This window comes from Fringilla coelebs (genome assembly GCF_963513975.1).
Source record: "Fringilla coelebs genome assembly, chromosome: 15".
Lineage (NCBI taxonomy): Eukaryota > Metazoa > Chordata > Aves > Passeriformes > Fringillidae > Fringilla > Fringilla coelebs.
The window spans coordinates 4,403,197-4,431,117 of record NC_140041.1 but is presented as its reverse complement, the minus strand read 5'-3'; the positions used below and the strand labels follow the sequence as shown (position 1 = coordinate 4,431,117).

The following is a 27,921-nucleotide window of genomic DNA, read 5'->3' as shown; positions in this document are numbered from 1 at the left end:
TTTTATAACTTTCTCCTTATTTGTTACATTTCAAAGCTTTCTTTATTTGGAAGGAAATAACCCTCCCATTATGCCTTTTGTATTTTCACAGAGTACTTGAACTTGACCTGATAGTTAGAGATGAGGATGGAAATATCTTGGATCCAGATAAAACCAGTGTTATCAGCCTGTTTCATGCCCATGAAGAAGCAACCAATAAAATCACTGAAAGAATTAAGGAGGAAATGGTAGGAATGGCTGGATAAACTTGATGCTTCCTTTGCTAAAATCCAAACAAAAACTCATCTAAGGGTTGAAGGATGGAACCGTAAAATTTGGTGGAAACTTTTTCCTCTGACTTAAGAGTAGATCCACAGTCTTGTGTTATAAATATGGCTTAGCCTCAAATTGAATTGCATTTGTCACTGGGTTTGGGCTGTGGGCTGGGCTGAAAGTTCATGTCTAAAGCTGGTTCTAAATCCATTCTTGAGCTCCTATATTGAAATATGTCTCCACTCCATCCCTGGACTACTCAAAGGTCTGAATTGCACAGGGAACAGTCACACACTTGGAGCTCAGGCTGCAAAGCAGCACTGCCCTCAACTTGTTTTCACAAGCTCTTGTGACTGCACTGGTTGCTGCTTGCTAGTTTGTCTGATGGAGCTGAAGAATTTAAGCTCACTGAAGAGGAACTAGGGTGAATTCAAACTAATCTTCTGGACACCAGAAGTTCATGTGCCAAAGCAAAGCTGACAAGTGCATGAATTAAACCTTTTTAAATGCAAAGCAGGTGACTACACTTCCTTGACCTTTTGCAATATTAAACCTTTGCAAGGATTTGTAAGCCTCTTTGGTTCTTTTCTCTATTTATGAGAAAGTGAACTCTAAAAAAGCAAGTAAATCACTAAAGAGAAAATAGTTGGTTTTTCATGACTTTTCAATAACACCCATGACAAATCACTGGAAAGCACCTTGTAATTAACTGACAATAAAGGGAAAATGAAACTTGGGAGTCTGTGATAGACTGTGGTGATTTACTTTTAAAATAGAGACAAACAATGGGTTTAGAAGTGTTAAGAAGCTGCTTCTTGATGGTTAAGATGGGAGGTAAGAATTCAGGAGCCTATTTTTGAGTCAGTGAACCTGCTCAGCTGTGTCCTGATCTCAGCATATTATTTGTCTCCTCTTCAAAGACACTGGCTTCCTTTTGCTACTGCTCTAGCACACTGCAACCCCTCTGTGATGTGGATCATAGGCCTTCTGCTACAGCCTACTGTGCTCAAAAATAAATTCCTTCAGGCTTGTAGGCTTGTCTGTGCTGACATCTTGATCCTTGCTCTTTTCTTTAAGAGTGGGGGGAATATTTCCCCCTTTACATCATTGCCTACTGACTGAAGAACTGGCCTAAGACATGGGAGTCATAGAATAGCTCAAGGTGGAAGAGAATGATGATAATTACTGAGTCCAACTCCCTGGTCTCCTTTTCAATTTTAACTATTACATATACCTAATGCAAAACTGCTTGTAGTATAGCAGCAATTTAATTCCTGGGTTATTATTAACTGATTTTCCTCCTCCTGATTAGTCAAAGGACCAGCCAGATTATGCATCGTACTCCCGACTGTCTTCATCCCCCACCCACAGCCTGTATGTGTTTGTGAGGAATTTTGTCTGCAGAATTGGAGAGGATGCAGAGCTCTTTATGTCCCTATATGACCCCCAGAAGTCAACAATTATAAGGTAAAGCTTCCTCCTCTGACTGCAGAAGAGTAGCAAGTGGAACTGGCCAAAATGAACTACAATAATTGCCAGTCTGCTGTAATAATATAATAATGCAAAGAATATGTAAATAAAAGAAATGAAACCAAAAGTAAAGCAAAGCATGGACAGATCTTGTTGCTGTCTGCCACTAAAGAATTCTAAGTTTCCAAATATTTTAATGGATAATTCCTGGATCAAACATTTCAGAAGTTTGGAAAAGACTGAGCCCTTTTCAAGTTGTAGAGATTGTTCTAGATGGAAAATATTGTGATGTTTGAAGTAGAGTGCTGAAGGGGAAGGAGTGGAAAAAGAATGAAATTTATAAATTTCTGGGTAGATTAAGATTCTGTTGAGTATTCCCATCAAACAGGCTGTGATGATGGTAAAGTTGCCTCAAAAAAAGGTGTTCATTTGTGTTATGTTCACACTACTCTTTTAAAACCTACTGTTGGTACTTGTATAGTGCTTTTCTGCTCTTTTTAGTCTGGTCTTAGATTTAAATCATCACCACAGACTGTCTGTTATGCAACTTTTGTACTGTGTAAAGGGAGAATTTTTAAATCCCTTGACAGTGAGATATTTATCTTCCCAACAGTGAGAACTACTTGGTGAGATGGGGGAGTCGAGGCTTTCCAAAGGAAATTGATATGCTCAACAACCTTAAAGTGGTGTTCACAGTAAGTGTTTTCCAGTTTACTGCCCTTTGTATTTGCCAATGAAATTCTCTTCTCTGTGGTCACTGTCAGATCTCATAAAGAGTGATCAAGATGAAGAAGGAAGCAGAGGTAATCCCAGAAACAGAGCAAGGTGACAAGTCACTAAATTCTTCAGGGCAGTGACAGTGCTTCAGTGCCCTTTTTCAGATCACTTTTGCTGCCTCATGAATTTCTTGATGATTTGATTTATTTAGTTTTATCCACTGTATCTCTTGATTGTTATTATTCTTTCTATTTATCTTACCTTATATTTTTTTCAAACTTTAAACTGTCAGTTTTTTCATCCTTTTGATGAGCTCAGATTTTTTCACTTGTTGAGTTTTTTGAGTTTTCATTTGTTTGACTTTTTGTTTGATTTGTGGGTCTTTTGTTTTGGGGTTTTTTTTTCCCAGTGATTGCTAAAATTCAGTTTATTGCTGTGGGTCCTCTTTTGATTTCACAACTTGCTTTTTACCCAAGTAACACCATGGCTCTTTTTTGTTTGTATCTTAGGATCTTGGAAATAAAGACCTTAGCAGAGACAAAATTTATTTAGTTTGCCAGATAGTACGAGTGGGCAGGATGGACCTGAGGGACAGTAACTCCAAGAAATACACACAAGGGCTGCGGCGGCCCTTCGGCGTGGCAGGTACTGCTGTCTCCTGTGCCATGGCTGAACCAGGATATCAGGGATTTTTGCAACTCTGGGCTATTGAAATCTCTACCAAGAAATGTCAGAATACCCATCAGCTCTATCCATTGGTTTCTGTTCTTTTTGAAGTCTGTGAAGACTGCACCTACGTTGATGTTTTAGTTCAAGTCCAAAATCCACTTCTGAATTTCATTTCCTAATTATTCATAGAGTGCCAAGCTGTGGGAGTGAAAGCACAAAACCAATTTAATAACAGATTCCCTTGCAGATGAAATAAAGTCAGGGCTTATGTCCCCAAAGCTCTGATACTTGTATTCCCAAGTTAGTCTGAGTTCTCCCTCTCTCTCCACAGCAGCATATTTGTAGTGAGGGCTTTGCACAAAACACTCTGCCCCACAAACCCAGCCCTGCTGCTGAAAAATCCACATTTACCTTGAGGCACAATGTTCATAGATAACAGAAGCTATTCTGAAACACTCTTCTATGTTCTGATGAATTTTCTTTTATTCTTCTAGTCATGGATATTACAGATATCATAAAAGGAAAATCTGAAAGTGATGAAGAGAAGCAGCATTTCATTCCCTTTCATCCGTAAGAGTGCCATAGATATCTGTTTTATATGTGAAAGAAAATATGTATTTATCTATCTCTGTTCCTGTAACAATCTGTGAAATGCTTAAAGAGTAAGAAATTTTTCCTTTTACAATTTTATGTTGTAATAGTGCTAATTATTTAGGTATGAGTTTAAATGGCCTTTAAGGCTTGCAGAGGTACCACAGCACATTAAATTAAAGAATAATTCCATGAATGTGCTCCTTCAGACAGTTGTTACCATGTCTGATTTCACAAATCCAAGTCAAATAGTTACAAGTGAGATTTCCAAGCAAGGATAACTACTATTTTATGAGCTTGGTCCTTTTCTGAACTTGGGAAAAATCTAAAAACAAAAAACTTTTTTCCTTTAAAAAGTAATAGAATTGTCATATACTATCTTCAGAAGAAATGCCAGAGCAGCTGCCTAAAATGTGATGCTCACAGATCAAATTCAGAGATACCAGTGAAATACTGGAAATAACTCTGTGTGTCCTACATAGCACTGCTACTATGTACTAAGGAGGGTAAATTTAATTCTGAAAGACTCAGGTATGACACACTGGTTTATTTTTTCACTTGTTTCTAATTTGAGAATTGGTTTCCAAATTCAAAAGTAGCTGATAAATATTCCAAGTTCATTTATCTGGCTGTTTGTCAGGGGAAGTGGACTGAGCTGGAGTGGCACATTGGTGAGTGCATTCACATTGCACTGTCACAAAACACCATTCTTGGTGGCTGGCTGAACCTTTCTCACTTCAGTGTACACACAACTGAATGTGAGTGGGCTGCAGCTTCAGTGAGAGATAATAAAAATACCAAATATATCACAATCAGGCAATACTGCAAAGACTGAGGCTGTTAGTCTCTTATGCTCTAAGTGGTGTCTGATATATTTAGCACTTAATTCCTGAGCAGACACTGCTGTTTCTCTTGCAGGGTAGCAGCAGAGAATGACTTTTTGCACGGTCTCCTAAGCAAAATCACTGCATCAAAAGGAGACAGTGGTGGACAAGGTAAAGTACATTTTTATTATTTTCTTTTAAGTAACACGATATTTTTGTGAAACTTCATTTTATGTTGGAGTTGGAGTACCACCACGGAGGTGGGTCAGCTTTGAAGCTGGAATTGAGGAACCATGAGTTTGTAAAAGAATCTTAGGGGCTATTTAAATTAGTAGCGACAGTTTTGCATTATAGAGCTTTAACTTTCATCTGCAGGAAGTGGGAAAGCAAATTCTTATCCCTGTTTTGATGGGTAGAGGAGACAATCATCTGAAGACAGATTTAATTTTTTTTCCCCTACCAAAAATGTAATGTTTTTTCTTTTTTTTCACTTCATAGGTCTGTGGGTAACAGTGAAAATGCTGGTTGGAGACGTGATTCAGACTAGAAAGGATTACCCACACCTTGTAGACAGAACCACAGTTGTTGCTAGAAAGCTGGGATTCCCTGAAATAATCATGCCAGGTAGGAGGTGCTTTGTTCTCTGATAGGAAGGGATTTCTTCTCATTCCCTATGTTAATAAGCATCAGCTGCTGCCTTACTGATTTCTGTAATGCCTAACTCAGAGGATCTTCAGAATTCATTCATGGTTAGTTTTCTTTCTGTATTATTTCACTCTTATATAAAATAGTGGAATCCTTGGAAAGTAGTTTCTAATACTTAAACAGGAAAAATAAAATCCAGACAGTGAGGGATAAACCGATCTCCTTGTACATAACTTGTAGGTTGTGGTGGATGTTGCTTGAATTTTAAATGAACCTTGTTTTTATTGAAAGTTATTGCTGTCCTTTAATAATAGCAAACAAAACAATGTGAAATAGCTTGATTTCATTTGTATGTATGACAAGATATTTTCCAATTGAAATCACTCACTGTCTGCCAGGCTCCTTTTTAAAAAACAAAACCAAAAGCTTTCCTCGTCCCAACTCGAGTAAAATCTCGATCCTCTTAAAAGTCATAAGAATTCATTCAGAGGAGAGAGTTAAAATAGGAAACTCCCTCCAAAGAGAGAGCTGGATATTTAGGGGAAATCCCTGATGGGAATTATAAGGTAAAGTTTCTTCCTCCTCTGACTGCAGAAGAGTAGCAAATGGAACTGGCCAAAATGAACTACAATAATTGCCAGTCTGCTGTGATAATATAATAATGCAAAGAATATGTAAATAAAAGAAATGAAACCAAAGGCAAAGCCAAGTGTGGACAGACCTTGTTGCTGTCTGCCACTAAAGAATTTTAAGTTTCCAAATATTTTAATGGATAATTCCTGGATCAAACATTTCAGAAGTTTGGAAAATCCTGAAGCCGTTTCAAATTTTAGAGATTATTCTAGATGGGCAGTATTGTGGTTTAAAGTTTGCCGCATCACCAGCAGGTGTCGGGGTAGGACGAGAATTGCATCAAGTCGCTCCGAGCTCCCATTTGCTTCTCCTCACATCCTAGTTTTGCCTTAGCAAAGATAAAGAACTGAAAATTTAAGTTCGGATGGAAAATAATAAAATTTTTATCTGTTTCACAGCAAACAGTGAGGTACTCGTGTGCAATTCAGCTGATCCTATGCTCTCAGAGCATCTTAATTGCTCTTTAACCTTTCAATTTCTCTTTTAGGAGACATAAGAAATGATATATATATTACATTGCTGTATGGAGATTTTGATAAATACAATAAAACAACTCAGAGAAATGTGGAAGTGATAATGTGTGTCTGTGATGAAGAAGGAAAAGTGTTGCCAGTAAGTTTTCTTTTTTTTCTACATTGAGGGGCATGGTAACATGAGCTGAATTTTTGATGTAAGGCTTAACTTACACATTTAATAAAACACCACTATTCAAAAACTCAATTTCCTTGTGTCATCCTGTGACATCTTGTGACAAGTAAGCTTTATGATTTTTAAAAAATTAAAATCTATTAAAGCCCTCTAAAAGTCTTGCATAAAAATGTAACAAGGAATAACATTGAATGACCTATTTTAGCTGTGCCAAGGAACAAGTGCTGATTCTGACAATTACTGCATTCTTACTCTAGGGTTTTTCTTGAGGAAATTCCCAGAGGAATGCAATTTGCACACTGAAATGTTAGAAGTACCATTTCTGCTACATAACAAACACTTGATTTGTGCCAGGAAGGCTGTGTCACTGTCACTGAATTAAGTACATGGCAAAGAATGAAATTAGTGACAACAATTACATATGCAACATAAATATTTACAGTGTCTTTTTGCTTGTCTGTTCCCATTTTGAAGATCCTTTGTCTTTTCCTTAGGGTTTATCACCAGTTTGGTATTCAGGGGGATTTTTGACCTGTCATTTTCTGAGTTTACAGTGTTGGGATCATGAGGGTGAAATCATAAAGACATTCTTGAGATAAAATAAAGATCGAGTAGAACACTGTGGTTCATGACTTGTTTATGAACTGCAACCAACTGCTTAAAATGTAAGTTGAAAGCTTGAGTAAAGAAAATTCTAATCCCACATACAACAAACTGTAGCCCAGATTACAAAACACTGCCTGTACCTATGACAGCACCTGACCACGCTTGCATGCACAGAACTCTATTCTGTATTCTGTCTAATCACATATAAACAAAAATATTCCTTAGAGAAATAAACCTATTATCATGCATTAAATCTTGCATTCCAATATTATGCATGCTCAATTCTGCAGATACAGAATTTCTGCAAATCTTTGGAGAAAGTGAATTTTTGTCATTGTCTTTGAGATGAAATGTCATGAAGATGAAAATGCTTTCTGTGGGTAATATGCCTTAATGGATATATTTAAGCAACAGTTTTGAGGAGGTAATTGAAATGCTGTTGAATGCAAGTAATAGCAAAAGTAACTGGTTTTTCCTTTTAGCCTGTAAAGACACCCCAAACCAACAGGCTTTCAAACCCATGAATTTATATCAATATTTCTCATAACAGGAGTATGTTTACTACACAGGAAACTGGTTGGTTCTGTTCAGGTATCAAGCTAGTTGCAGTTGCAGAGCTAGCCCTTAATTTACTGTTACAAGGAACAGGACTTTTGTTCCAAGTGAATGTCACGGAGGTGACAAACAAGTAGGTGCATAAACCTTGAAAAATCTCTGCTCAGGCAGATGAGACATTGCTTTCTGCAGTTAAATCCCTCAGACCAGACCATACAGATCATCTCCAGGTACCAGCATCACACCCTTCTGGTCACAGGGCATCCTGGTGTTTGAAGCAGACTTTTAAGGTTCTCTGGATTTTCAGCAGGATTATTGCACCTTTGCAGCAATCAGTGCATTCTGCATTGGATTAGTTGAATCTGTGCCTTCAACAGAGGATTTAATGTTTGCTTCCTTCAGGGACTTTGGTTTCATGTCTGGCAGCTATCAGGATCTTGGTGCCTCCGGGTGCAGCAGTAATTTTTACTCTGCATGTGCAGCACAGCTGCAGTCAGCCAGAGCAGACAGATGCAGGCCAAGTCTTCACAGACTCCCTAAGGAAAACCACAAGTTTTGAAGCTGATCAAATCTTTCACTTGGCTCTGTCCTAGTTCAGATAGTTGTTAAAGACTGGGAAATTCTAATTGTTTATTGTTGGTGCCTCTACAACATCCAGTTTGGAAGTCACCTCTGGTGTGTGGCCTAGAACGTCTGAGGCTATGCTAGAAGAAAGTATTTAAAACTAAATGGAGACATAAACAGAATAATGAAGCTAGATTTTAATTTTTTTTCCTTTTGTATGTCTTCTACTAATTGAGATGACATGTTGGTTACTTAAATTCATCAGATGGGGAAATCAAGTTGATTTTATGTTCCTCACACATCTCCTAGAGCCCACTGTGTGTGACCCCTGTAAAATGCAATTACACTGGCCGTACCCATAGATTGTGGTAAATATTTATTTCCATTGTGTTCAGAGGCTTGGAAAATGCAGTGTCTTCACGTTAGTGCTTCCCTCTGTTGGTGCTGCCATTATTATTTACCTTTGGTTGACGCCATGCCCAAATCACACCCGCGCTGAGGGGAGCGCAGCCGTGAGGGGAGGCCGCGTCCCAGGGCCGGGATTCTGAGGGGAGCCTCTCTGGGCACTTTTTGGATTTGCTCAAGTTAATTTACCCAAAACTGCTCCAAAATGTACCCAAATGAAGGAAGCACTAAGCAGTATTTGTTCCCTCCTTTTGAAAGAATGCTGTGTGCCTGGGAGCAGGGGACAAACCCGTGAGCGAGTACAGATCCGTCGTTTACTACCAGGTCAAGCAGCCACGATGGATGGAGACGCTGAAGGTATGGTGTGGAAACTTCCCACTTTATTTTTTCATTCCTTAGTGCCTCACACAGAAAGGTTGTACAGCATCAGCTTCCTCCAAAAACCATCTTGTCCCTGACTACAGCTGAAGCATGAAGCCTTAGTCATACATCAGTTATTAGAGATACATGGTCACTGAGGCTTGAAATTTGGCCTAGAAAGTGATGTGTAGGCTTTGTTCAGCAAAACAAATGAGATCATCTTAGATAACCTTATGTCCTAACGGGGTCCATCAAAAATGAAATACTGTATTTGTTCTATTTTGGTGAAACAATGGAAATGAGGAGTTTCAATTAAAAAACAAACAAGACCAAACCAAAACCCAAATGAAAACACCAACCCCCTCTTCTGATTTCAAAAAGGAAAAACTGTCTTGCTTCTCTTTAGAGACACACTAGTAATTATCTAATCAAGCTTCAATGTCCATGATTGGAATATGCCCAGAAGCTGCCAGAAACAGTTCTTACAAACTGTGACAGGCTTGCATGCTTTTTTTAAGACAAAATAGCCATGTGTGACAAGCTTGCAATTATTACCTTAAGGTGTGTTACCTGTGGTGGTGAAGGACAGGAGGGAATGGGAGTATGATTTCAAACAGAAGCTTATTTATTGTTTTGAAAACATTGACCCATTCTTTTTATTGCTTATTATATTAGTTCCTTTTAAAAATTATTCTGTAATTCAATCTTGTGTACAGGATCACTGAAAGCAGATCCTGTTGAAAAACATTATTAATATTAAGGCATTGTTCAGTAAGATATGTAAAGGAAAGTTGTGAATGCACACAAAGGTGTTCAAGTCCTTAAATTTTTAGAACTATGAACTTGATAGTATGAAAAATTGTGCTTTCCCTTACACAGCTGGCCTTTTTTGTTGCATGTTTGACCTAAAGTGTGCTGCTTTAAGAATAAAGCACTTGCAAGTTCCTGTGATTCTCTTCAAGGCTTTACACTAAATTTAAACACTGAAATATCAGCAATTTATTTTGCTGGAATTTTCATATCACTTTCACCTGTTTAATAAATCAGTTGTCAATTTCTATATCTGAAATGTGGGAATTGCATTACACAGAGGTGTTTAATTTCTGTGGTTAAAAAGGTGAGCAGTAGGACTGCACTGTGCTTGTTTTCTAGCACCTGTGTGCATTAACTCTGGGTTCTGTGCTTCATTTCTTTGCTGGTGCCAGACTTTGAGCAAAGCCTAACAGATCATTGCTTACCAGCTCTCACTTTGCTGCTGTGATCAGGCTCACCATTTTGAAATGGCCTGTGAAAGGCACTAAGGAAACACAAGAAGTGGGGCTTATTTATTCTAAAATGGGGGCTCATTACATGTGGAACCACACCCCATAACTCTCCTCAATATGTTCTGATTTTACCAAAGGTAGCAGTGCCCATTGAGGACATGCAGAGGATCCATCTGCGCTTCATGTTCAGGCACAGGTCGACTCAGGAGTGTAAGTAGGGAATTCTTACTTCAGTGAATTTTAATTCGTTGATGGGTAGTCAACCCAAAGTCTTTTGCTTTGCAGCTAAAGATAAGGGAGATAAGAATTTTGCAATGGCCTACGTAAGGCTAATGAAGGAGGATGGAACAACTCTCCATGATGGCATCCACGATTTGTTAGTCCTAAAGGTATGGGCTCAGATTTCTTTCTTTCATTCACAAGACATTTTTTCTCACACTGCTGCCTTTGACTGCATTGTGTATCTGCTTAGTGCTAGATTGATTTTATTATTCTATCAAAGCTGATACTGTGTTTTCCATCTGAACAAAATGGGAAGGTGTACCCTGTTCCATTGTCAGTAAATATTGCTCTGAATTTTAATGATTAAACATGTTATCCAAGCACAGTGAGAGATGATTACTCTTTTTACTGGTATTTTGGCCTTCTGTAGCATAGAGAAAGTTGTGCTGCAGCTCTGTACTTGGGTGGGTACCATTCCTCTAGCTGGATATGGGAAATGTTGGATCCACTTGGAATCTTTATCTCATGAATAATCTGGGAATGCAGTCTTAGGAAAATGCTCATTTTAAACTGCTGTGTACAAAATTGAAAGTTTCAGTAATTTGGTTTTGGGTGTGAAGAATAGCTTTAGTTGGCCCTGGCTGGAAATGGCATCTTTAACTTTGTGAAGGAAGCAGGGAACAGATGTTTGGACTTTTGTTTCATTTGCACTCTTGGAGAATGGTGTCTAGCAGGGACTAAGAACCAGAAATCACTTCCAGTACAAAGGACACTAAGTTATTTCTCAGCACTCTTCTCAGTAAACAAGTTTGCTGTATCATTAATACCAAGTGAGATGCATGCAACTAAATCAAGTTGCTCAGGCAAGCCAAAAAGATTAATGGCAGCATAAAGTTATTTATCTTCTCTTCATTGAAACTATCATTTAAAATATTGAGACTAGAAGGAAAATTGTGGACTGTGTGGTTAATGTTGGTTGTGAAATTCCACCTAATTCATTTCTGCATCAGCTCAGTAATTTTTTTGAAGTGACAGCATGGATGAGAAATGCTAAATGGAGTTGACCTACTTTATGGTTGTGAGAAACAGATTTTCTGACATATGCTTGCCTATTCTAGTATTAAAAGCAGTAATTGTAATCTGTAAGTGTTTAAAGCAGTCATACACCTGGCCTCTCAAAATAAGTAATTTGAAAACTGCTAAGTTTAAACTGTCTTTAGGCATTGGATCTTTTTGAGAGACTTTTGGATCAAAACTTCATCTTTTTCCTATTATCTGTCTGACTTGTCCCAAAAGAAGGAAGTGTAGAGTTTATTTTGCTTCCAGAAATTTGGGAAGTAATTATTTAGCAAGCCTGACACAATCATAGATGTTGCCGCTGCTGTGTGTTTTGCTGTAGAAAGGTTTTGCTCCTTGCCTGTCTAGGTCTCTTACAGTCAATTTTTAGCCTTACCTCTTTGATACAAAGTAGAAACTGCTCCTCTGCAGTCACTGAAGCAGATAAAACTGCAAAACTTGAAAATGTCTTTCTAGATCATGTTTTGTGCACCTCCTTGTTCATCCACATTTGTAGACTAAAGGTCTACAATTGAGTCATATCTTGTCACAGTGTTGTAGCTTTAAGTGGCATCATCATCAGGGAAATTTTCTGGAGTTTTGTTAAGGAAACACTGTGTTCTTTAAACAGTGAGGAGCATAATTTCTATTGTCTTTGTCTAAAATTTCTTCCTGTCTGGGGAATCCTAAGACAAGACCCAGAAAATCTGTGGGGTTGTGGCACAGAAGTTGATGAAAGAGAGGAGGGAAAAATCTCTGTTGGCTCTCTGGTTTTGTACTGTTCATTCTACTGAAAAGTACATATTCTATGTCATTTAGTTACTGCAGCATACTGTCTGATTTAAAATATAATCTTACCATGCCCTGATCTTTTATGTTCAAGGTCCAGGTACAAAGTTACAATGAGGATACCAAAATAGCACTGCTATTCTTTCCTTACTCAGTCCTGCTTTCTGCTTTTAAGTTGTGGGCAGACAATATAATCATGCTGTCTTGTGTACAGCTTTCAAGGTGATGCTCAATATTCAGCAGTGTTCCACACCCACTGGCATTTCAATGAGAGATTGGCTCTTTCTTTTACTCTGCAGGGGGTCTCACCCCTCAAAGTCCCTTCCTGCCCCTCAGTTTCTCTAGTACAAAAGTACAAAATAAGTCTAATTTTAAATCCAGGGGTGTGAAATATCTAATGAATGGTGTGTTGTTTTTCAGGGGGACAGTAAAAAAATGGAGGATGCTGGTGCTTATCTGACATTGCCTTCTACACGTGTGCACACGGAAAACAAGGGAGCAACCTTAGCCAGGAGCTCAAGCATTGTTGGGGGGCTTTCAGTCAGCTCAAGAGATTCTTTTTACATTTCAACTCTTGTTTGTTCTACAAAGTTAACTCAGAATGGTATGTACCTTCTAAACAGCTGGGAGTTTAGAAAGAAAACCTTTGCACAAATTGGTAAGTCAGATGTTAAATTTTATTGTCTGTATATTCATTTTTCATTAGTTGGCTTGCTGGGTCTCCTGAAGTGGCGCATGAAGCCAGAGCTGCTCCAGGAGAACCTGGAAAAGCTGAAGATTGTGGATGGAGAGGAAGTAGTGAAGGTAAGTCCTTAAATCCTTTTTTTATTGATAGTTATTCTTCAGGCCCCTTCATGCAAAATGCCTTTGTTAGTTTGCAAAGGACAGGAGCAAAACTCTTCATTAGAGGGATCAAGAAGGCCAACACCTGGGCAGGATCCTTCACAAGGCTGGCCAGCTTTGCTCCTACTTTTTAATTTCAGATCTCTGGTATTGCCTGTTGTTGGGCTGGGGCATTTCCAGCATTATTACTTGGAGATGAAGATAGTAATGATAAAATATTTTCCACAATCTCTATTCATCTGTTTGCTTTTGTCTATCTGAAGTATCACAAACAATTCCTACTGCTTTCTTTGCAGTTCTTAGTATCAATTTACATGTTGATATTAAATCCAACAAGTGTTATGTACCCAACAAAGCACTTTCTTAACTTAATGAGTATATGAATAAAAGTTGTTAGTATTTTGTAAAATAGCATATACTATTACCTTTGTGTATTTAAGCATAAACATTAGATGTCTCTGGAGAGAAGGAATAATAATTAAATAAAAAAAAAAAGAGGAAGAAAGAGGAGTGGATTTTTTTAACCAAAGATTTGTGTCCAAAGTCCCTGAGATATTTTTCTTTGATTTAGAGCAGAATTTGAATGAGACCACAGAAGCAGGAAAAGTCTTTTTAATCAACATGTATATGTAAAAATAGCAACCACTAATCTGTGTCACTAAGGAACCTCGTTTTAACAAGTTTTGTCATTTATATAATATTTTTATCTTTTCCATAAGCTTTGAGCTAAGCATGTATTATTGATTGGTCATGTGTCTGAGGATGCAGGTTTTTAAAACTAAAGCTACTAGAGCTTAAACCCTTGGAAATGTTTACTCAATTTAAGTGATGCTTCAGTAAAGGTAGTAAAATTTTAACTTGAGGGAAACCAGGTCTGCTATCAGAAAATTTTCTTGTCAGGTTTTCAAGTTGAATTGGTTATCAGTTGGTCTCTTCATGTTCTGTAGTTTCTCCAGGATACATTGGATGCCCTGTTTAACATCATGATGGAACATTCCCATAGTAATGAGTATGACATCCTTGTCTTTGATGCACTGGTAAGAATCAGCACCAATGAATTTATTTGTCTAAGAAAAGAACCTTAGAATTTTGAACAAACTATCAAGTTTTGATTTACTTAAATAGTAAATTACCAGACATATTTTCAGAAAGTCAATATTTAGTTTCCAATGTGACTCTGTCTAATTGTGTCTCTGTCTGTTTAGATCTATATCATAGGGCTCATTGCTGACCGTAAGTTTCAGCACTTTAACACTGTTTTGGAAGCATATATTCAGCAGCACTTTAGTGCAACCTTGGCATACAAGTAAGTTTATTTTTTCTTCTCTTCTTTCCTAAACCTCCACCATCACGTAAAAGAAGTAAATCCTGCTTGTGTCTTTTCTGATGTAATTTATGGTGGCGGTTGTTTTGATGCTGCTGTTTGCTTATCTGCCTCTGAGACATATTTGATTATAAGTGGAATTAATGAACCCATGGCAAATGATTTGGGGTTAAATGATGCTTTGGCATTTTTTTTGCTGTCACCTGGATTTTGCTGTGTCTGAGCATTTCACCTTTATCCTGTCAAATTTATCAAAAGATTCTTTGCTGTGAAGCCTCTCCATTTGTATCCCTGGCCTTAAGTAGAAATGCCTCAGCTGAGGACTTGAGGATCTCCTTAGCCCACTTACATAGATTTCCACATTTTTTTTCCCCATCAAGCAAACTGAAAGGAAAAATAATTGTTTTGGAGCTGTCAAATCTTTATATGCATTTTAGTCTGATGTTGTGTCAGGAAGGGTTCAGTGCAGTGAACTGGAATTTTGGTATTTGTTACGTATCCTGCTGTGAAATGGAGTTTTTTGTATTTGTTACATGGTCGTGCCAATGGATGAACTTGGTGTGGATTTTTTATTTATTTCTTTGTTTTCAACTTTTGGAGCTGCTACACAATACCCAGATGGAAAGACATGGACTCATAGAAAAGAATAAAAACTGTGCAGAAATGTTATACACCAAATTTAATCCTAGATTCCTACTTTATTTAGAATAGGCTTTTGCAGATGATGGTAGGATAAAATGACTGAACTATGAAGGAAGGTAACATCTTCAGCTGGTGCAGATCTCTGGGATGTTCTCTAAGAGGATGGATGTGGGTTTTTAATCTACCTGATGTCTCATTCTGGCAGCTTAATGGAGTGGCAGATTGAAGCAGAACTTTAATTTGGAAAATGAATAGTACAGGGAAGACCTGAGCTGGAGGTTTGGAATAGCTGGGGCTGACTTCCAGTGTCTGTGTTGAATTTCAGTTCTAACTCAACACTAAATGTCACAAAAATCATGCACTGGGCCATGAGTTTCCTAAAGCTGAAAGGCAGCAGTGCAAAATCAGCCCTTTCTCACACCTCAGTAAAGTTGAAGTGTGCTTAGAAAGCTCAAGCACCAACTATGTGCTCTTCTTCAATCCTCTCTCACTCCATCAGTAATAAGCACATGTAATTTAATGCTTTACAGTACTGTGAAAGAAGAAAAGGAAAGGTACAGAACCTCTCAGGACAGCCTTACTTGCATAAAATATTTCTAAGACTTACCTGGCTGGGAGTTTTTGGTGACTGAATCAATGTGGTAGAGGCAAAATAACAATGTTCATGATTGTTCCCCACATCATGTGTTTTCTTGGCTTTGTTGATTCAATGCACATCATGGAAGATTTACTCTGGTTCCAGAATCATGTATGAAATAAACAAGCGTATGTGGCTTAACTCCTAACTAAGAAGGAAATACTGTGTCCCAGACATATTAGAACCATGTTATGATATGGTTGGTAGGCCAAAAGGTTCCTATTTATTTAGTTCCTGTTGAGTCATCCTTTCTCCTGGATTTTAAAGAGCTCAGAGGGCTTAACATGCACTGCCCCTACATACAAGTTGGATCAATATTGTTCGAACTCAGAGAAGCTGCAAAAAGGAGCAAATGGAAACACACAATGGATGGTCATGCCCAGGAGGCTGAGGGGCTGAAAGCACAGCATTTTGGTTCTGAAATGGGAGTTAGGCTGGGGATGTGTATTAGTTACACAGAGAGCTGGTTGTTGGCTTGGTTTCTTTAGGGCAGGGGACAGCAGGTCTCCATTTTTGTAGAGACATAGGGAAAAAATCCCCAACCACCCTTATCTTAGTTCTTATGGCTGCATTAAGTTTAAAATTGCATCATTAGTATTGCTTTAATCACTTAAGATGATTCTATAACTACAAATTAAGGGACCTAGTTTAAGATGAAGTTCTGCTCTTTAGTAGCCAGTTGTGTCTTTAGAAAAAGTTTCTTTTAGATGCAGAGTAAGGAAGTATTAAAATAAAATAAATAATTTAAGCAGATGTTGTTGTGTACTGCTTTATTTACATGTAATATTTACATGCTGTTAATTAGAGCATGCAGTGATTAATCACTGCCCAGTGGAGGTAGGCAGAAAGAATATTTTGTGATACCTTGTGCATGTGTATTACAAACCTCTGTAAAGGTGTTTCCAGAATTGTGTTAAGTCATGCTGCTCTTCTGGGATTTCAGATTTCTCTCTTGCTTGTGCAGCTAAGAATTTGTTCCTCATTTGTTTATACTGGCAGAATTTGTGCAATATAAATCCAGAAATACACTCAGTCTGTTTTTTTGTATGTGCTTGACCAAGCACATATATTTAGAGTTGCCAAAGAAGCTAAAGAAGGTAATTAAAAAATAATAATGAAAATTATTTTTTAAACTGTTTTTAAACTTCAGGAAATTAATGAGTGTTCTGAAGACATACTTGGATACTTCCAGCCGAGGGGAGCAATGTGAACCTATCCTCAGAACTCTGAAAGCCCTGGAATATGTTTTCAAGTTCATTGTTAGATCAAGAACGTTATTTTCCCAGTAAGTACTCAGATATTACCATTTAATTAGCTGTCTAATATCAGACATAGGAGACCTGAGAAACAGAAGTTGTTGGCTCTAGAAGAGAGCTGCTTTTTTATTTTTACAAATAAAACATAAAAACTGGCAACTGCTTTAAAATACAAGTAATGCTGAGATATGTTTTGTAGAGGGAATATTCATAAATTGCTTTCTGCTTCTCAGTGTAAGTTCCAGAGATGTATTTAGTAATAGCAGCAGGTTTCAAAGGGTGATTATTCTTTGTGTCAGGTGGCTTGGCCTAAGACCAGTGCATGGCCAAACGTCTCAACAGATGGCTGGAGGCTGGAGACTTGTCCTTGAGAACACTGTGTTCAGCCCCTCAGACTGTGCACAGAGCGGTGCCATTGCAGCAGCCACGGTCACTGAATTTAGAGGTTTGGGCCTCCCCTTGAGGAATTTACAGGGAGGACTCCATGGACTGGATGTGTGTAGATCAGGCAAACTGAGGTAGTGCTTACAGGTGGTGTTCAGGTTGAGGGGAAAGGAGGAGGGGAGAACGAAGGAAATGAAAAATGGAAGGAGAAAAATTACACACAGGTAACTGTACTCTCCTCATGTACCACAGACCCACTTCCTCAATTGCTTTCTGCTTCACCTTTCTCCATTTATCCTGAGCTGGTTTGCCCCTTCAGCTTGTGATTTCCCTTTGCTCTGTGGCTGGAGGATTGCAGGGGCAGAGGTCAGGCAGGGCAGACTCAGACCTGCAGGGAGAGTGAGTGGTTGGGTGTTGTGTTTGTGGCTGCCATTCACCAGAACAGGAAGGTTCTGTTCTAGCTGTCTTATCCTCAGTGGGTCCTCTAATACAATTTTTTTCTGATATTCCACTGTCCATTAAAAAAAATCAAAACAACATCCATGTAGATTTATAGCTTTTTTAAATTAAGTTTACTCACTGGAGTAGGATGTTTTGGTTGAAGTTCAGGATTCAGAGGGAATTTGCTGCTATGGATAGTACCTTAGAAATTTTATTTTCTCTAGGAATTTACTACTTATAAATAGATACAGGTAAACAAGGTGTAAAGCTGTATAAGGAAGCAGATGGTGCTCAGGAGACCAGAATACAACTTTATCTTATATTTTTATCATGGATGTCATGGCAGAAGGGTAGAGTAGAGTTTTGGGGAAGGAAGCATTGTGTACAGGATTATGGAAAAGTTCTTGTCTGGATGAAGGTCAGAAAGCAGACGGGGTTTGTCTCAGGGAGAACTTTAGTCCACATTCTAATCCCTCATGTTATCTTGCAGCTTAAAGTGTTCATTGGACAGTCTGTTATAAATTAGGTTATTGCAATGTGTTGCACATTCAGGTGATCAGCTACACATTATCTACTCCTACTTATCTAGAGGTTTAACTTCATTATCTAAACTCCAAATTCACTGGATTATTATTATTATTATTATTATTATTATTATTATTATTATTATTATTATTATTATTATTATTATTATTATCATTATCATTATTATCATTATTATCATTATTATCATTATTATTATTATTATTGTAGGCAGTCTTACATTGCAAATTGAAAAGAAAATCAAATGACACTGCAATACATGTTTTCAAAAAGAGATTTTTCTCTTCTGCTGGAGCAGAAGAGGCAACACTCAATTCACAGTATCCTACTCCCATTTCAGAATTCTCTTGTCATCTTGGCTTTTTTCTTAGCTTGTTTTTCTTTAACTCTTGACAGCTGTTTCACATAACTAATTTCACATGTCACCAGTGTTTTTACTTTTTATGTAGGTAGTGTTTAGTACTTAGAGCCAGTATGAACAATACAGGAGAGGTAATCTGAGGGATTCAAACTTTAGAACAGGGAATGGAGAAATAATGGAGTGAGCTCAATTTAAATGCACTTTTAAACTTTTAAGTGTCAAATAGAGACTTTTTTCAAAAAGCAGACTGGTTAATGGAGCCAGTTAAAATAGCTCTTGGAAAAAGTGGCAAGAGCAGCAGAAGACAGAAATTGTCATAATTTGTGAAAAATATCCTGGAGTAGCTCAGTCGTAGTGGGGAAAAAAAAACAAAACAATTTTTTTTTTTTTGCATATGAGTTACTTTGAAAATAAAATTATTTATATAAGCTCCAATCTGGGAGGTGTCATGGTTTAGAGGCTTTTAAAACTATTGAAAGTGTTTATTGTAGTGTTCAAACTGAAGAATTCTGACATGATACAGTGAATAGCAGTTATAATCCATTGGGGAGATAGCTATGTATGTAATATTGGATCAGCTTCTGAAATATATATTTAATGTTAAATCTCTTGCATTTGGGAGAATGAAACCTGAAAGAATAACCTAATGCATCTCTCAACAGGTTATATGAAGGCAAAGAACAAACAGAATTTGAAGAATCAATGAGGAAACTCTTTGAATCCATCAACAACCTGATGAAAAGTCAGCATCAAACTGCCATTTTGTTGCAGGTCGGTGTGTTCTTGGAAACCAGTTGGATTTGGTTTTTAATATGGTTTTTGTGCATGGGCTTTTTATTTTTTGTTCTTTTTAAATCAAGGAAAAGACACTCAGGAAATGTATCCAATATGTCTTTTTGTAATTCCTGTCTGTTGGAAGAGCAGGTTATCTGATAAATTGGAGTCTAGTTTGAAAAGGTCAGGACAAGGTACACTTACAGAAATTCTGTGAATGTAGTCAAGGAAAGAACCAAGGCACAGATGTTGGACTATTTCAAGCAATCTAATGACATGAAGCCTCCTGGGACCTGAATGTTTAATTCTTGAGTTTCTCCAGATAATGCTAAGCAGGGGTTTTGCCGTCTTAGTTGGGAAAATAAATTTTATTTTCTCAATCTTTGGGAGTTACATTGTTTAAAAAGGATTTTTTTTTTTTTTGCCATTCATGTTAATCTCAGTTATTCTAACACTTCAGAATCTAAGGTTTTAAAGAAAATGGGGGGGAAAAAAAGAGCTATTAACCATCACTAATATCAAATGATTTGCAGTTCTATATTAAGATGAAAAACTATCAAGATTTCCTGTAAAATATAGAAGATTCATTAGACAGCTGCAATATTGATGCTTCACCATCTCTTTATTAAAAACTAATAGTATGCATTAGGCTTGAATCTTCCTCTGTTTTGTGTTTTGATTCCTTTTGGTATGACTTAGATTACAAGTGGAAACCCATGAAAAAGCCTGTGTTGAATAAAAGCTCAGGTGGCTGATGATGAGGTTTGTATCAGCTGACACTTTGCATGGAGTGTTTAACATGCAACTGCAAAAGAGCTGAGAAAGTAAATACCAAGTTAATTATATAATACCATGGTTACAGTAATATTCTAAGTGCATTTAAAAATCAATCAGATTCTCTGTTACTTGATAATTCTGTAGAGGCCTTCCTGGGAATAGTTTATACATTTGAATACTGCATGGGAAACAGGAGAATCTTCTGAAGAAAAAAAAAACATCTTTAAATAATACTGAAAGAGTTTATATAATAATGCTTGCTCTTATGGTACTTGAACTAATTAAGAGCTCTTGGAGGATTTGGTGCTCTTTGGGGAGATTGTGTCATATCCCCGCGTTCTGCCCTGCCTGATCTCAGAGAGGCTGTGTGAGATTGTCCATCTGCGTCTCCTCTGATGAGCAGGACACTCTTCTTGAGAGTGACAAGAAAGGCTCACAGAAAACTTCTTAACAATTTCTGGGTGTGCAAGGGGCAGTGGTGTCCCTGAAAGGCTGCTGGGAGTGTTTTGGAACAGATTGTAGTGCCAGTGGCACCACAGCATTGCATGGACTGTGCCTACCCTCATTTCCATCTTCCCAGGTTTAATGCCAGCTCTGGTGCTGTACCTGATTGGCAAACATTCATGGCACCTTCATTGATGTTCCTCAGAAACAGCAGAATCCTGAAAACAGCGCTGAGCATCTCTGAGGAGGACTAAAGGAAAGAAATCTACAATAATTTTAAAGAGCAAGTCAGTGTGTTTCATAAACAGACTAGTTATTAAAGAGTCATACTTTGATCAGTACCATACTGAAAATCAACATTTTTGATTTCTAATGAGTGCCATCAATTGTTCAAAATGGGCCCTATTTATTCATAATACTGGAGCACTGGTGGGCTTTTGGGCCTCTAAATCTGCATAAACTACTGAAAGTTTTCCTTTTTAGCAGGAACCTTTCATGGCAGATGTGAAATACTGGTTTATATCATAACTTTGCTCTTGCTCCAAATACTAATGATTCATACAGCTGTGTCACTGAGAGAAGTCTACAAAGAGATTGCTTTACATACAGTAAATAAAAACTACTGTATCAATGTTATAAAATTTCTGATAGGAGAGGCATGGAATGAGCAGTGTCCAGCTGCTCAGTAGTTTTGTGCTGGCTGTTGGAAATAAGTTTAATGGGGGCAAAAAATATAAAATTAACACTCCCACTTGATCATAAACTCCAAAGGCAGCCCCAGCTTTCACAAGGAACAGCATTTCTGTGCCTGGTTGGAGGAGGCTTCAGTGCTGACACTTGAGACTCCTGCTCTGGTAGGTGAATGCAGGCCAGAAAATGGAGATAATTTCTGCTGAGAGGGAGGAGAAAGCAGTAGAAAGAAATTCACAAATCTATCTCTGCTGAAATCCAACACTGATTTCCCTTGGGGAATTTGAGATGACAGTGATGGATGTTGTAGTAGTACAAATTAACTTTGCAGAGTAAGGGACAGGTGGTTATTCAGTGATTCTACAGACACATGGGACTCCATGGATGTTACAGTTGGTGTACCCAGAGAAGGAAGTTCAGAGAGTCTGTTGGAAAAATACAGGAACAATCAGAATACTAAAACTGCCTTAAATCTGTCACACTTAGAATTATCATAGATAAGTGGAACATAGATTGGTAGGATCAATTGAATGTGTTCAAGTAGATTATGGTCTGAAGATATCAGAGAAGGAAGTTTTAGGAGCCTTGAAGAAAGTTAAATTGGGCTTTTCAGGATATTGAAACTTGAACTAGTATGCAAAGGCTTTGAATGGGAATTTTTAACTCTTGTTTCATCCTTGTTTGTCCACATGCCTATCGGGTTTAACTGTAGATGATTTAAAACATTATTTTGAAACCTGAAGTTTCTTGAGCCCTGCTTTTTTTTTTTTTTTTTTTTAGTTTGGAACTCAGTATTTTAGCCAGTAGTAATTTCCCAGTTGCTTTTACTGATAGAATCACACAGACTTGCGTGGAAAATTAATTGACTCAGGAGAGGATTTTTTATAAAATAATGTGTTATATGGAGCAGCCTCATCTCTGCCAGAAGCACTTTATTGTTTCAATTTAACTTTATCTACTGAGTGATATCTTTCTTCCTGATCTGTTAAATGCTGTATACAATTACAAAAAGTAAAAAAATCTCATCAGTCCTTGTTCTAAGGCTGACTGAAGTGGGTTGAGGCTTTGTCTTTCTCTAGTGCCTGAGCTTTGGGAAGGACAGATATCTGGTTCTGTTTTCTGTACTGATTATATAGGCTTTGAACAGCTGAAGACTGAATTGTTAATTTACTGTTGGCAAACTGGAAATGTACATATTAATCCACGTTAGCCTTTTTTTAAAAAAACTTCTGGAGTTGGTCAAGTTACCTTTTTTGTTTAAAGATGCAGACAGAATGCTTCTCAACTTCAGCGTTGCATGAAATCATTTAACTACAATGAGGAATATATTTTCAATATTCCTTCCCGCTGATATTTAAGAGGAGCCATCTGAGCTGCAGGGTGGCCTGGGTGCAGGTCCTGCTGTGGTGCTCTGTAAGGCTGGTCCTTGAGGTGGATGTTGGAGTGATTTAATTATGCCAGTACAAGAATCAAGGTGCAGATGCAGGGTAAGGATTCCTCCTTTAAAGAGGTTTTTACCAGATTTTTCTTGTAATTTTTTAAAACAATTAGTTCATAATTACACTGTCCTTATAGTGATAGGGCTTTCTAGGCACTAAATGTAAGCCTTCTTTAATTTCTTTTGGTAGGGATGATGTTACAGCTTGGTTGCATGTATCAGTTGCTCTTCTGTATCCATTACTGATGACTTTTGTAGACTTTAGAGATATTTTCTTCATGAAGACTGTACTTCTGGGGAGAGAATCCTTAAAATCTGGAAACCAGTCTCCAGAAACCGCAAAGGGTTTGGTGGAGGGAGGCTTGGGAATAGGGGAGGTACCAATACCTTCAATCCTTTGTCTGAGCACTCAGGGAAAAAAGCATCATTTTTAGTGGATGTGTTTTGTGTCTGTTTAAATCACCCTCTATTCCTGGGGAATAAATTGAATGAATGATTTTTAAATTTCAGAAGACATGTTTTTTAGATTGTCCTACCATTGAATTCTGATTTGTAATCTGTGAGTGTGCCCTTTCATTGACCAGCTTGTGCTCTCAACCTTAATTCACAAATCAAGCCCTTGCTCCTTTCCCAACTGTTCTGTTCCCCAGCTGACACACCACGTTTGACCTACAGATGGTCCTGTCTGCTGCAAATGTCAGCTCTCCCCAGCTCGCTCCTAGGCACTGATTTGAGAAAACACAACTCCCTGTGCTCTGCGTGCTTTCAGAAACCTTAGATGACATGTTCTCAAGGTCACTGAAACATAGAAAATGAAATTGTCTGTGGCATTGAAAAATATGAAAAATAATGGAATATGAAGCTGCTGCATTTCTCTCATTCTTCTCTACACAATTTTGACCCACCCTACTGCTGCAGTAGATTCTAAATACTTTATGCATCTCAGTAGATTTTTCTTATGAGAGAATAAGCCTGTAAAGGTCCTGATAGTGATGCTTTGCTTGTGATGCATAAAGGGGGTGGCACAGTAACTTCTTAAAGTTGCCTTGATGGCAAGTAAAATTAGATTAAGAAACAGAGCACCAGTGATTTCTTCGAATGTACTTTTCATCTCATGGGTACTCAAATTTCATGAATATGTATAATGTAATGCTGCAAAAAGAGGGCAGCTAAAAATAAGCTTGGTCAGGAGTAAAGGTTAAAATAAATTTAACTGTACATTGTATATGTAAGAAATAATTTTCTGCAGTGCTGTGGGTTTATCAGTATCCTGCTTAAAAAACTAATCTCTTAAGGTTTGAAGAATGCAGAACATCTTGTACTGCTGACTAGGAGATTTTTATGACTTCATTAAAGGGCAGTGCTCAATTGTGTCCATAGTGCATCATTTAGAGCAATTATTGCAAATGAAACTTGGGAGTCTAAAATAGTGCAGGGGATATACTCATTATTGTACTTCGACTGGATCTGCAGAGAAGCTGCATCTCTATCCTTCCCTCCTATGCAAGTGCAGAACAGGGAATATGTGAAAGTCAAAGCACAATTGTCCAGGTGTCAGTGAAGTACTGCTTCAAATATTTGGCAGCCACTGGCGGCTCTATCTTTTATCAAATATCCTCACAGTAGCTGTGAACTGCTGGAAAATGAAATTCAGATGCTGCTGAATTTCATTTTACAGCAGTCTCTTCATGCAGTATCTGTTGCTTGAAAAGCAAGGAGCAGCACCTGTTTGAATTAAAGCTGGAGGCAGTTTCCAGCCAACACAGGTGTTTGTCTGGGTGCTTTAAATAGCTCCAGGATTTCCCAAGATCAGTAGAAGGGACAATCTCTGTTGAAGTTGCAAGAGGTTTTATACACTTCTTTGACCTTTCTAGGTTTGTGTATGAGTGTGGGATGAGATCTGCGAATGACTTTATCTGAAGGTATCATAAACCAGCACTGAGTCTCTTTGAAATACTGTATTCACTCGTGCTGCAGACTAAACTCTCTTTTTCAATCAAGCCATAATTTGTTTTTTGGTTGTTTTTTTTTAATTGGCTACTGCAGTGGAAGCTCATACAAATAAAATTATAGCTTTATTGTGTTTAAAAGATCTAAAAGAGAGCCACAGAAAGCTGTGCTCTGATTGTCTTCATTCTAAACCCTCTACTCTCAAGAAAGAGACTAAGTTTTTACAGGGAGCTTCCTGTGTACAGGTAAGGGAAATATTGAACCTACATAGGCTTCTATCAGATTGATCAGTAATAGAAGGTGTCACATCACTGTAATTTAGATTTTAGAAAAATGTTAGTAGGAATTTACACCCTAAAGCTGCTCAGTTAAGTAAAGTACTGCAAGTTAGTTTTTATGCATACTAGCCTTAAGTGTAAGTGGGGATTTTGAGCCTGAAATTGCCTGCTGAACTTTTCTTGTCCATGTAAGAAGAGTAACTTGTCTCTTAGCCTTGTCATGGTAAGGTTTGATTATCCCACTGTGCTGTCAAAACAGGACCTGATAGGAGATAAACCACCCCACAGCTTGGCTGCAGATGGTTGGGTGGGGACATGACACCCCTTTTCATCTATTCTGGAAATTGGCATCAGGGCGGGTGGGTGACTGCTACCCTGAATTCTGCCTCCTGCATGGCTCATTTCTGGCATGGAATTGGTACAGCTCCTGCTTTGATCCATGCCTGGTTTACTTACTTGTATCATAATGACCCTTTTAGTGGTCTGCAAGGAGATAATCTACAAAGCCTGGACCTTTTCACTGCTTGGATTGGTCTAACTCTCACAAAAGGAGTCAGATCCACTTGGAACTGTGGCAAAGTTAAGTTCCTCTGTTCATCCTTGGTATATGCAGCTCTGTGATGAAATTTATTCAAATGTGATGTAAAATTTCAGTCTGGGGAAAGAAGTCCGAGTTTATCAGTTTGTTTTGTGTCTCAGTGGTGTGCTCTGTGCTGCTTGTGTGCATGTATAAACACACAGGATTCACATGATCTGTCTGTCAATGCAGGTTGCTGCCTTGAAGTACATACCATCAGTTCTTCACGATGTTGAAATGGTTTTTGATGCCAAGCTACTGAGGTGAGTCACTCTTGAACATTTCCTAGTTGTCAGCAATTAATTCTTATAGATCAGTTTAGTTCCACAAAGCTACACCAGTTCCTACTGATAAAGACACTGCTGGGTGCCTGGATATGTTTGTTACTGGTCATTTGTCAATAGTCATGATATATAAATAAATTTAAGTCTTAAAAAGCCATAAATGTTTAGAAATATGTGATCTTTTGCTCTTTGTTCTTATTAACACCTGATGAATTCATCTGTATGGTATTTATGACATTTTTCCTTTTCATGCAGCCAACTACTCTATGAATTTTACACTTGCATTCCACCAGTGAAACTACAGAAGCAGAAAGTGCAGTCCATGAAGGAAATCGTACGCAGCAACCTTTTTAAAAAACAAGGTAAATACAAAATGCCTCTGAGGCTTTGAAAAAATGTGTGAAAATTTTCAGTGACTTACGTGTTGTGCAATTCGCGTTTGAAATGGAGTGAAACAAATAGTGAAAGAGTGTGAATGCCAGGAGCCTGGGCTCTGGAGGGGATTCAACTCTTTCCACAGGATGTACAGAGTGTTGCTGGCCTAGAGCAAGGAACAGGTGGGCTCAGAGGAACAGTTTTGTGTGGTGTTCTGATGTTATAGTGGTTAGGTGGGTGAGCTATATACCCTTTCAACCCATTTTAAAGTCTATAATGGAATAGGAACAGGAAGTGAAACCTGTGAACACAGATGTTCAATAAGGCTTCTACCTGGAAGGAGGGCAAAAAAATATCTGTGCTGTGGTACCCTGAGCTGCAATGCAGCATTTCCACTTACAGGAATTACAGTGCTTCGCAGCCTCTACCAGAACTTTGTGTCTTTCTCAGCTCTCAGGAGTGTTAATGATACTGAAATGCCTTTATCACCATTGTGCTCAGTTTTCCTTCATATTATCATGAGAAATGAATTTTTGCTGAAGAAATCCTATCAGAGTAGCCAAGTTTTACATGATTAGTTTCATCTCAGTGTCAAGTGTTCTGACTCCTCTCCTGTGGACTGGATGGTTGCTTCTCTCTCTGCACCTTTTTGCTGTGTAGATAACCTTCAGAATCTGAAAGGCGCACAGACTCCTCAGATGAGTTGCAATTTCTGACAGCTTAGAGATAATGATTCCAGGAACTTGACAGTACAACAGTGGCTTGCAAATAGTGCTCTGTGTGAGTAGATTGAGAGAGGATTGCTTTGCTCACCTCATTCTGAGTTGCCAGGAGAGTGATGGAGTTCAAACTAGCCAGGACAGATAAAAATTACACTTTATTTTCAGACCTGTGTTGTATTCCATTGAGACTGAATTGTATATTGTAAGCTTTAACAATAACTAGCTGTGTCTGCTATGTTTTAAGGCCACTGTTGATTTCCTGAGAAAAAAAGTCAAGAAAATAGTGAGGTGGTTTCAATGTTTAGGCTAAATTAAGTAATATTTTAACTTATCTTTATGTTAATAGTTTCATGGTCAGCAGCTGTGATTTTTTTAAACTATGTGTGAATTCATGTTTGCTTTGAATTGATGAAACACAAGTAGCTGCAGCTTAGGTATCTCCAGACACTGATCTAAACTATTAAGAGCAGATTCTAATTAATTTTCAAACAGTTCTTGTCCTGCATTCCCAGTTTGCTCTGGTAGTTGACTTTATTTCTGTTTTACAAGCAGAGTCTGATACATCATTGCACTATGAGGTGCCTTTACTGCTGCTGCTTCTAAAATCAGAAGTGCCAGACTCAGTTTTATCTGTGCTGCTCGTGGTGAGCAGAATTTAGACCAGAAGGAGAAATATCCTTTCACAAGAGTGAAAGACTCTTGGGTATAAATCAGGCACTCTCCTGAACTCTAGATCTTACTGGATTTCAGTCAGCTACTCTGTGTTTAATACTGAGAAATTAGGTGTAAGCGATAAACTTTTTTTTTTTTTTGGTTCAATAGTTTTTCTTTAAAGAAGCTCAGTTGTTATTTGTTCACAGATCAGGAGTGATGGTCAGGACAGCAGATCCCAGGCTTGTATAATAAAGAA

At 38.0% G+C, this 27,921-nt stretch overlaps 1 protein-coding gene across 1 annotated transcript in view; it reads left to right on the top strand.

Moving 5' to 3' along the window:
- Nucleotides 1-27,921, top strand: part of DOCK2 (dedicator of cytokinesis 2) — a gene marked incomplete at its 5' end in the record, with an annotated part of 159,676 nt that overhangs the window by 14,912 nt on the left and 116,843 nt on the right. Inside the window, 19 exons of the mRNA XM_084215734.1 lie at nt 92-227; nt 1,565-1,719; nt 2,336-2,417; nt 2,949-3,084; nt 3,603-3,678; nt 4,618-4,694; nt 5,022-5,147; nt 6,289-6,413; nt 8,838-8,936; nt 10,342-10,414; nt 10,490-10,593; nt 12,692-12,875; nt 12,978-13,075; nt 14,062-14,151; nt 14,320-14,420; nt 16,868-17,002; nt 19,365-19,473; nt 25,823-25,893; nt 26,170-26,276. Of these exons, the coding sequence (XP_084071860.1) occupies nt 92-227; nt 1,565-1,719; nt 2,336-2,417; nt 2,949-3,084; nt 3,603-3,678; nt 4,618-4,694; nt 5,022-5,147; nt 6,289-6,413; nt 8,838-8,936; nt 10,342-10,414; nt 10,490-10,593; nt 12,692-12,875; nt 12,978-13,075; nt 14,062-14,151; nt 14,320-14,420; nt 16,868-17,002; nt 19,365-19,473; nt 25,823-25,893; nt 26,170-26,276 (2,084 nt within the window). The remainder of the gene's footprint in view (nt 1-91; nt 228-1,564; nt 1,720-2,335; nt 2,418-2,948; nt 3,085-3,602; nt 3,679-4,617; nt 4,695-5,021; nt 5,148-6,288; nt 6,414-8,837; nt 8,937-10,341; nt 10,415-10,489; nt 10,594-12,691; nt 12,876-12,977; nt 13,076-14,061; nt 14,152-14,319; nt 14,421-16,867; nt 17,003-19,364; nt 19,474-25,822; nt 25,894-26,169; nt 26,277-27,921) is intronic.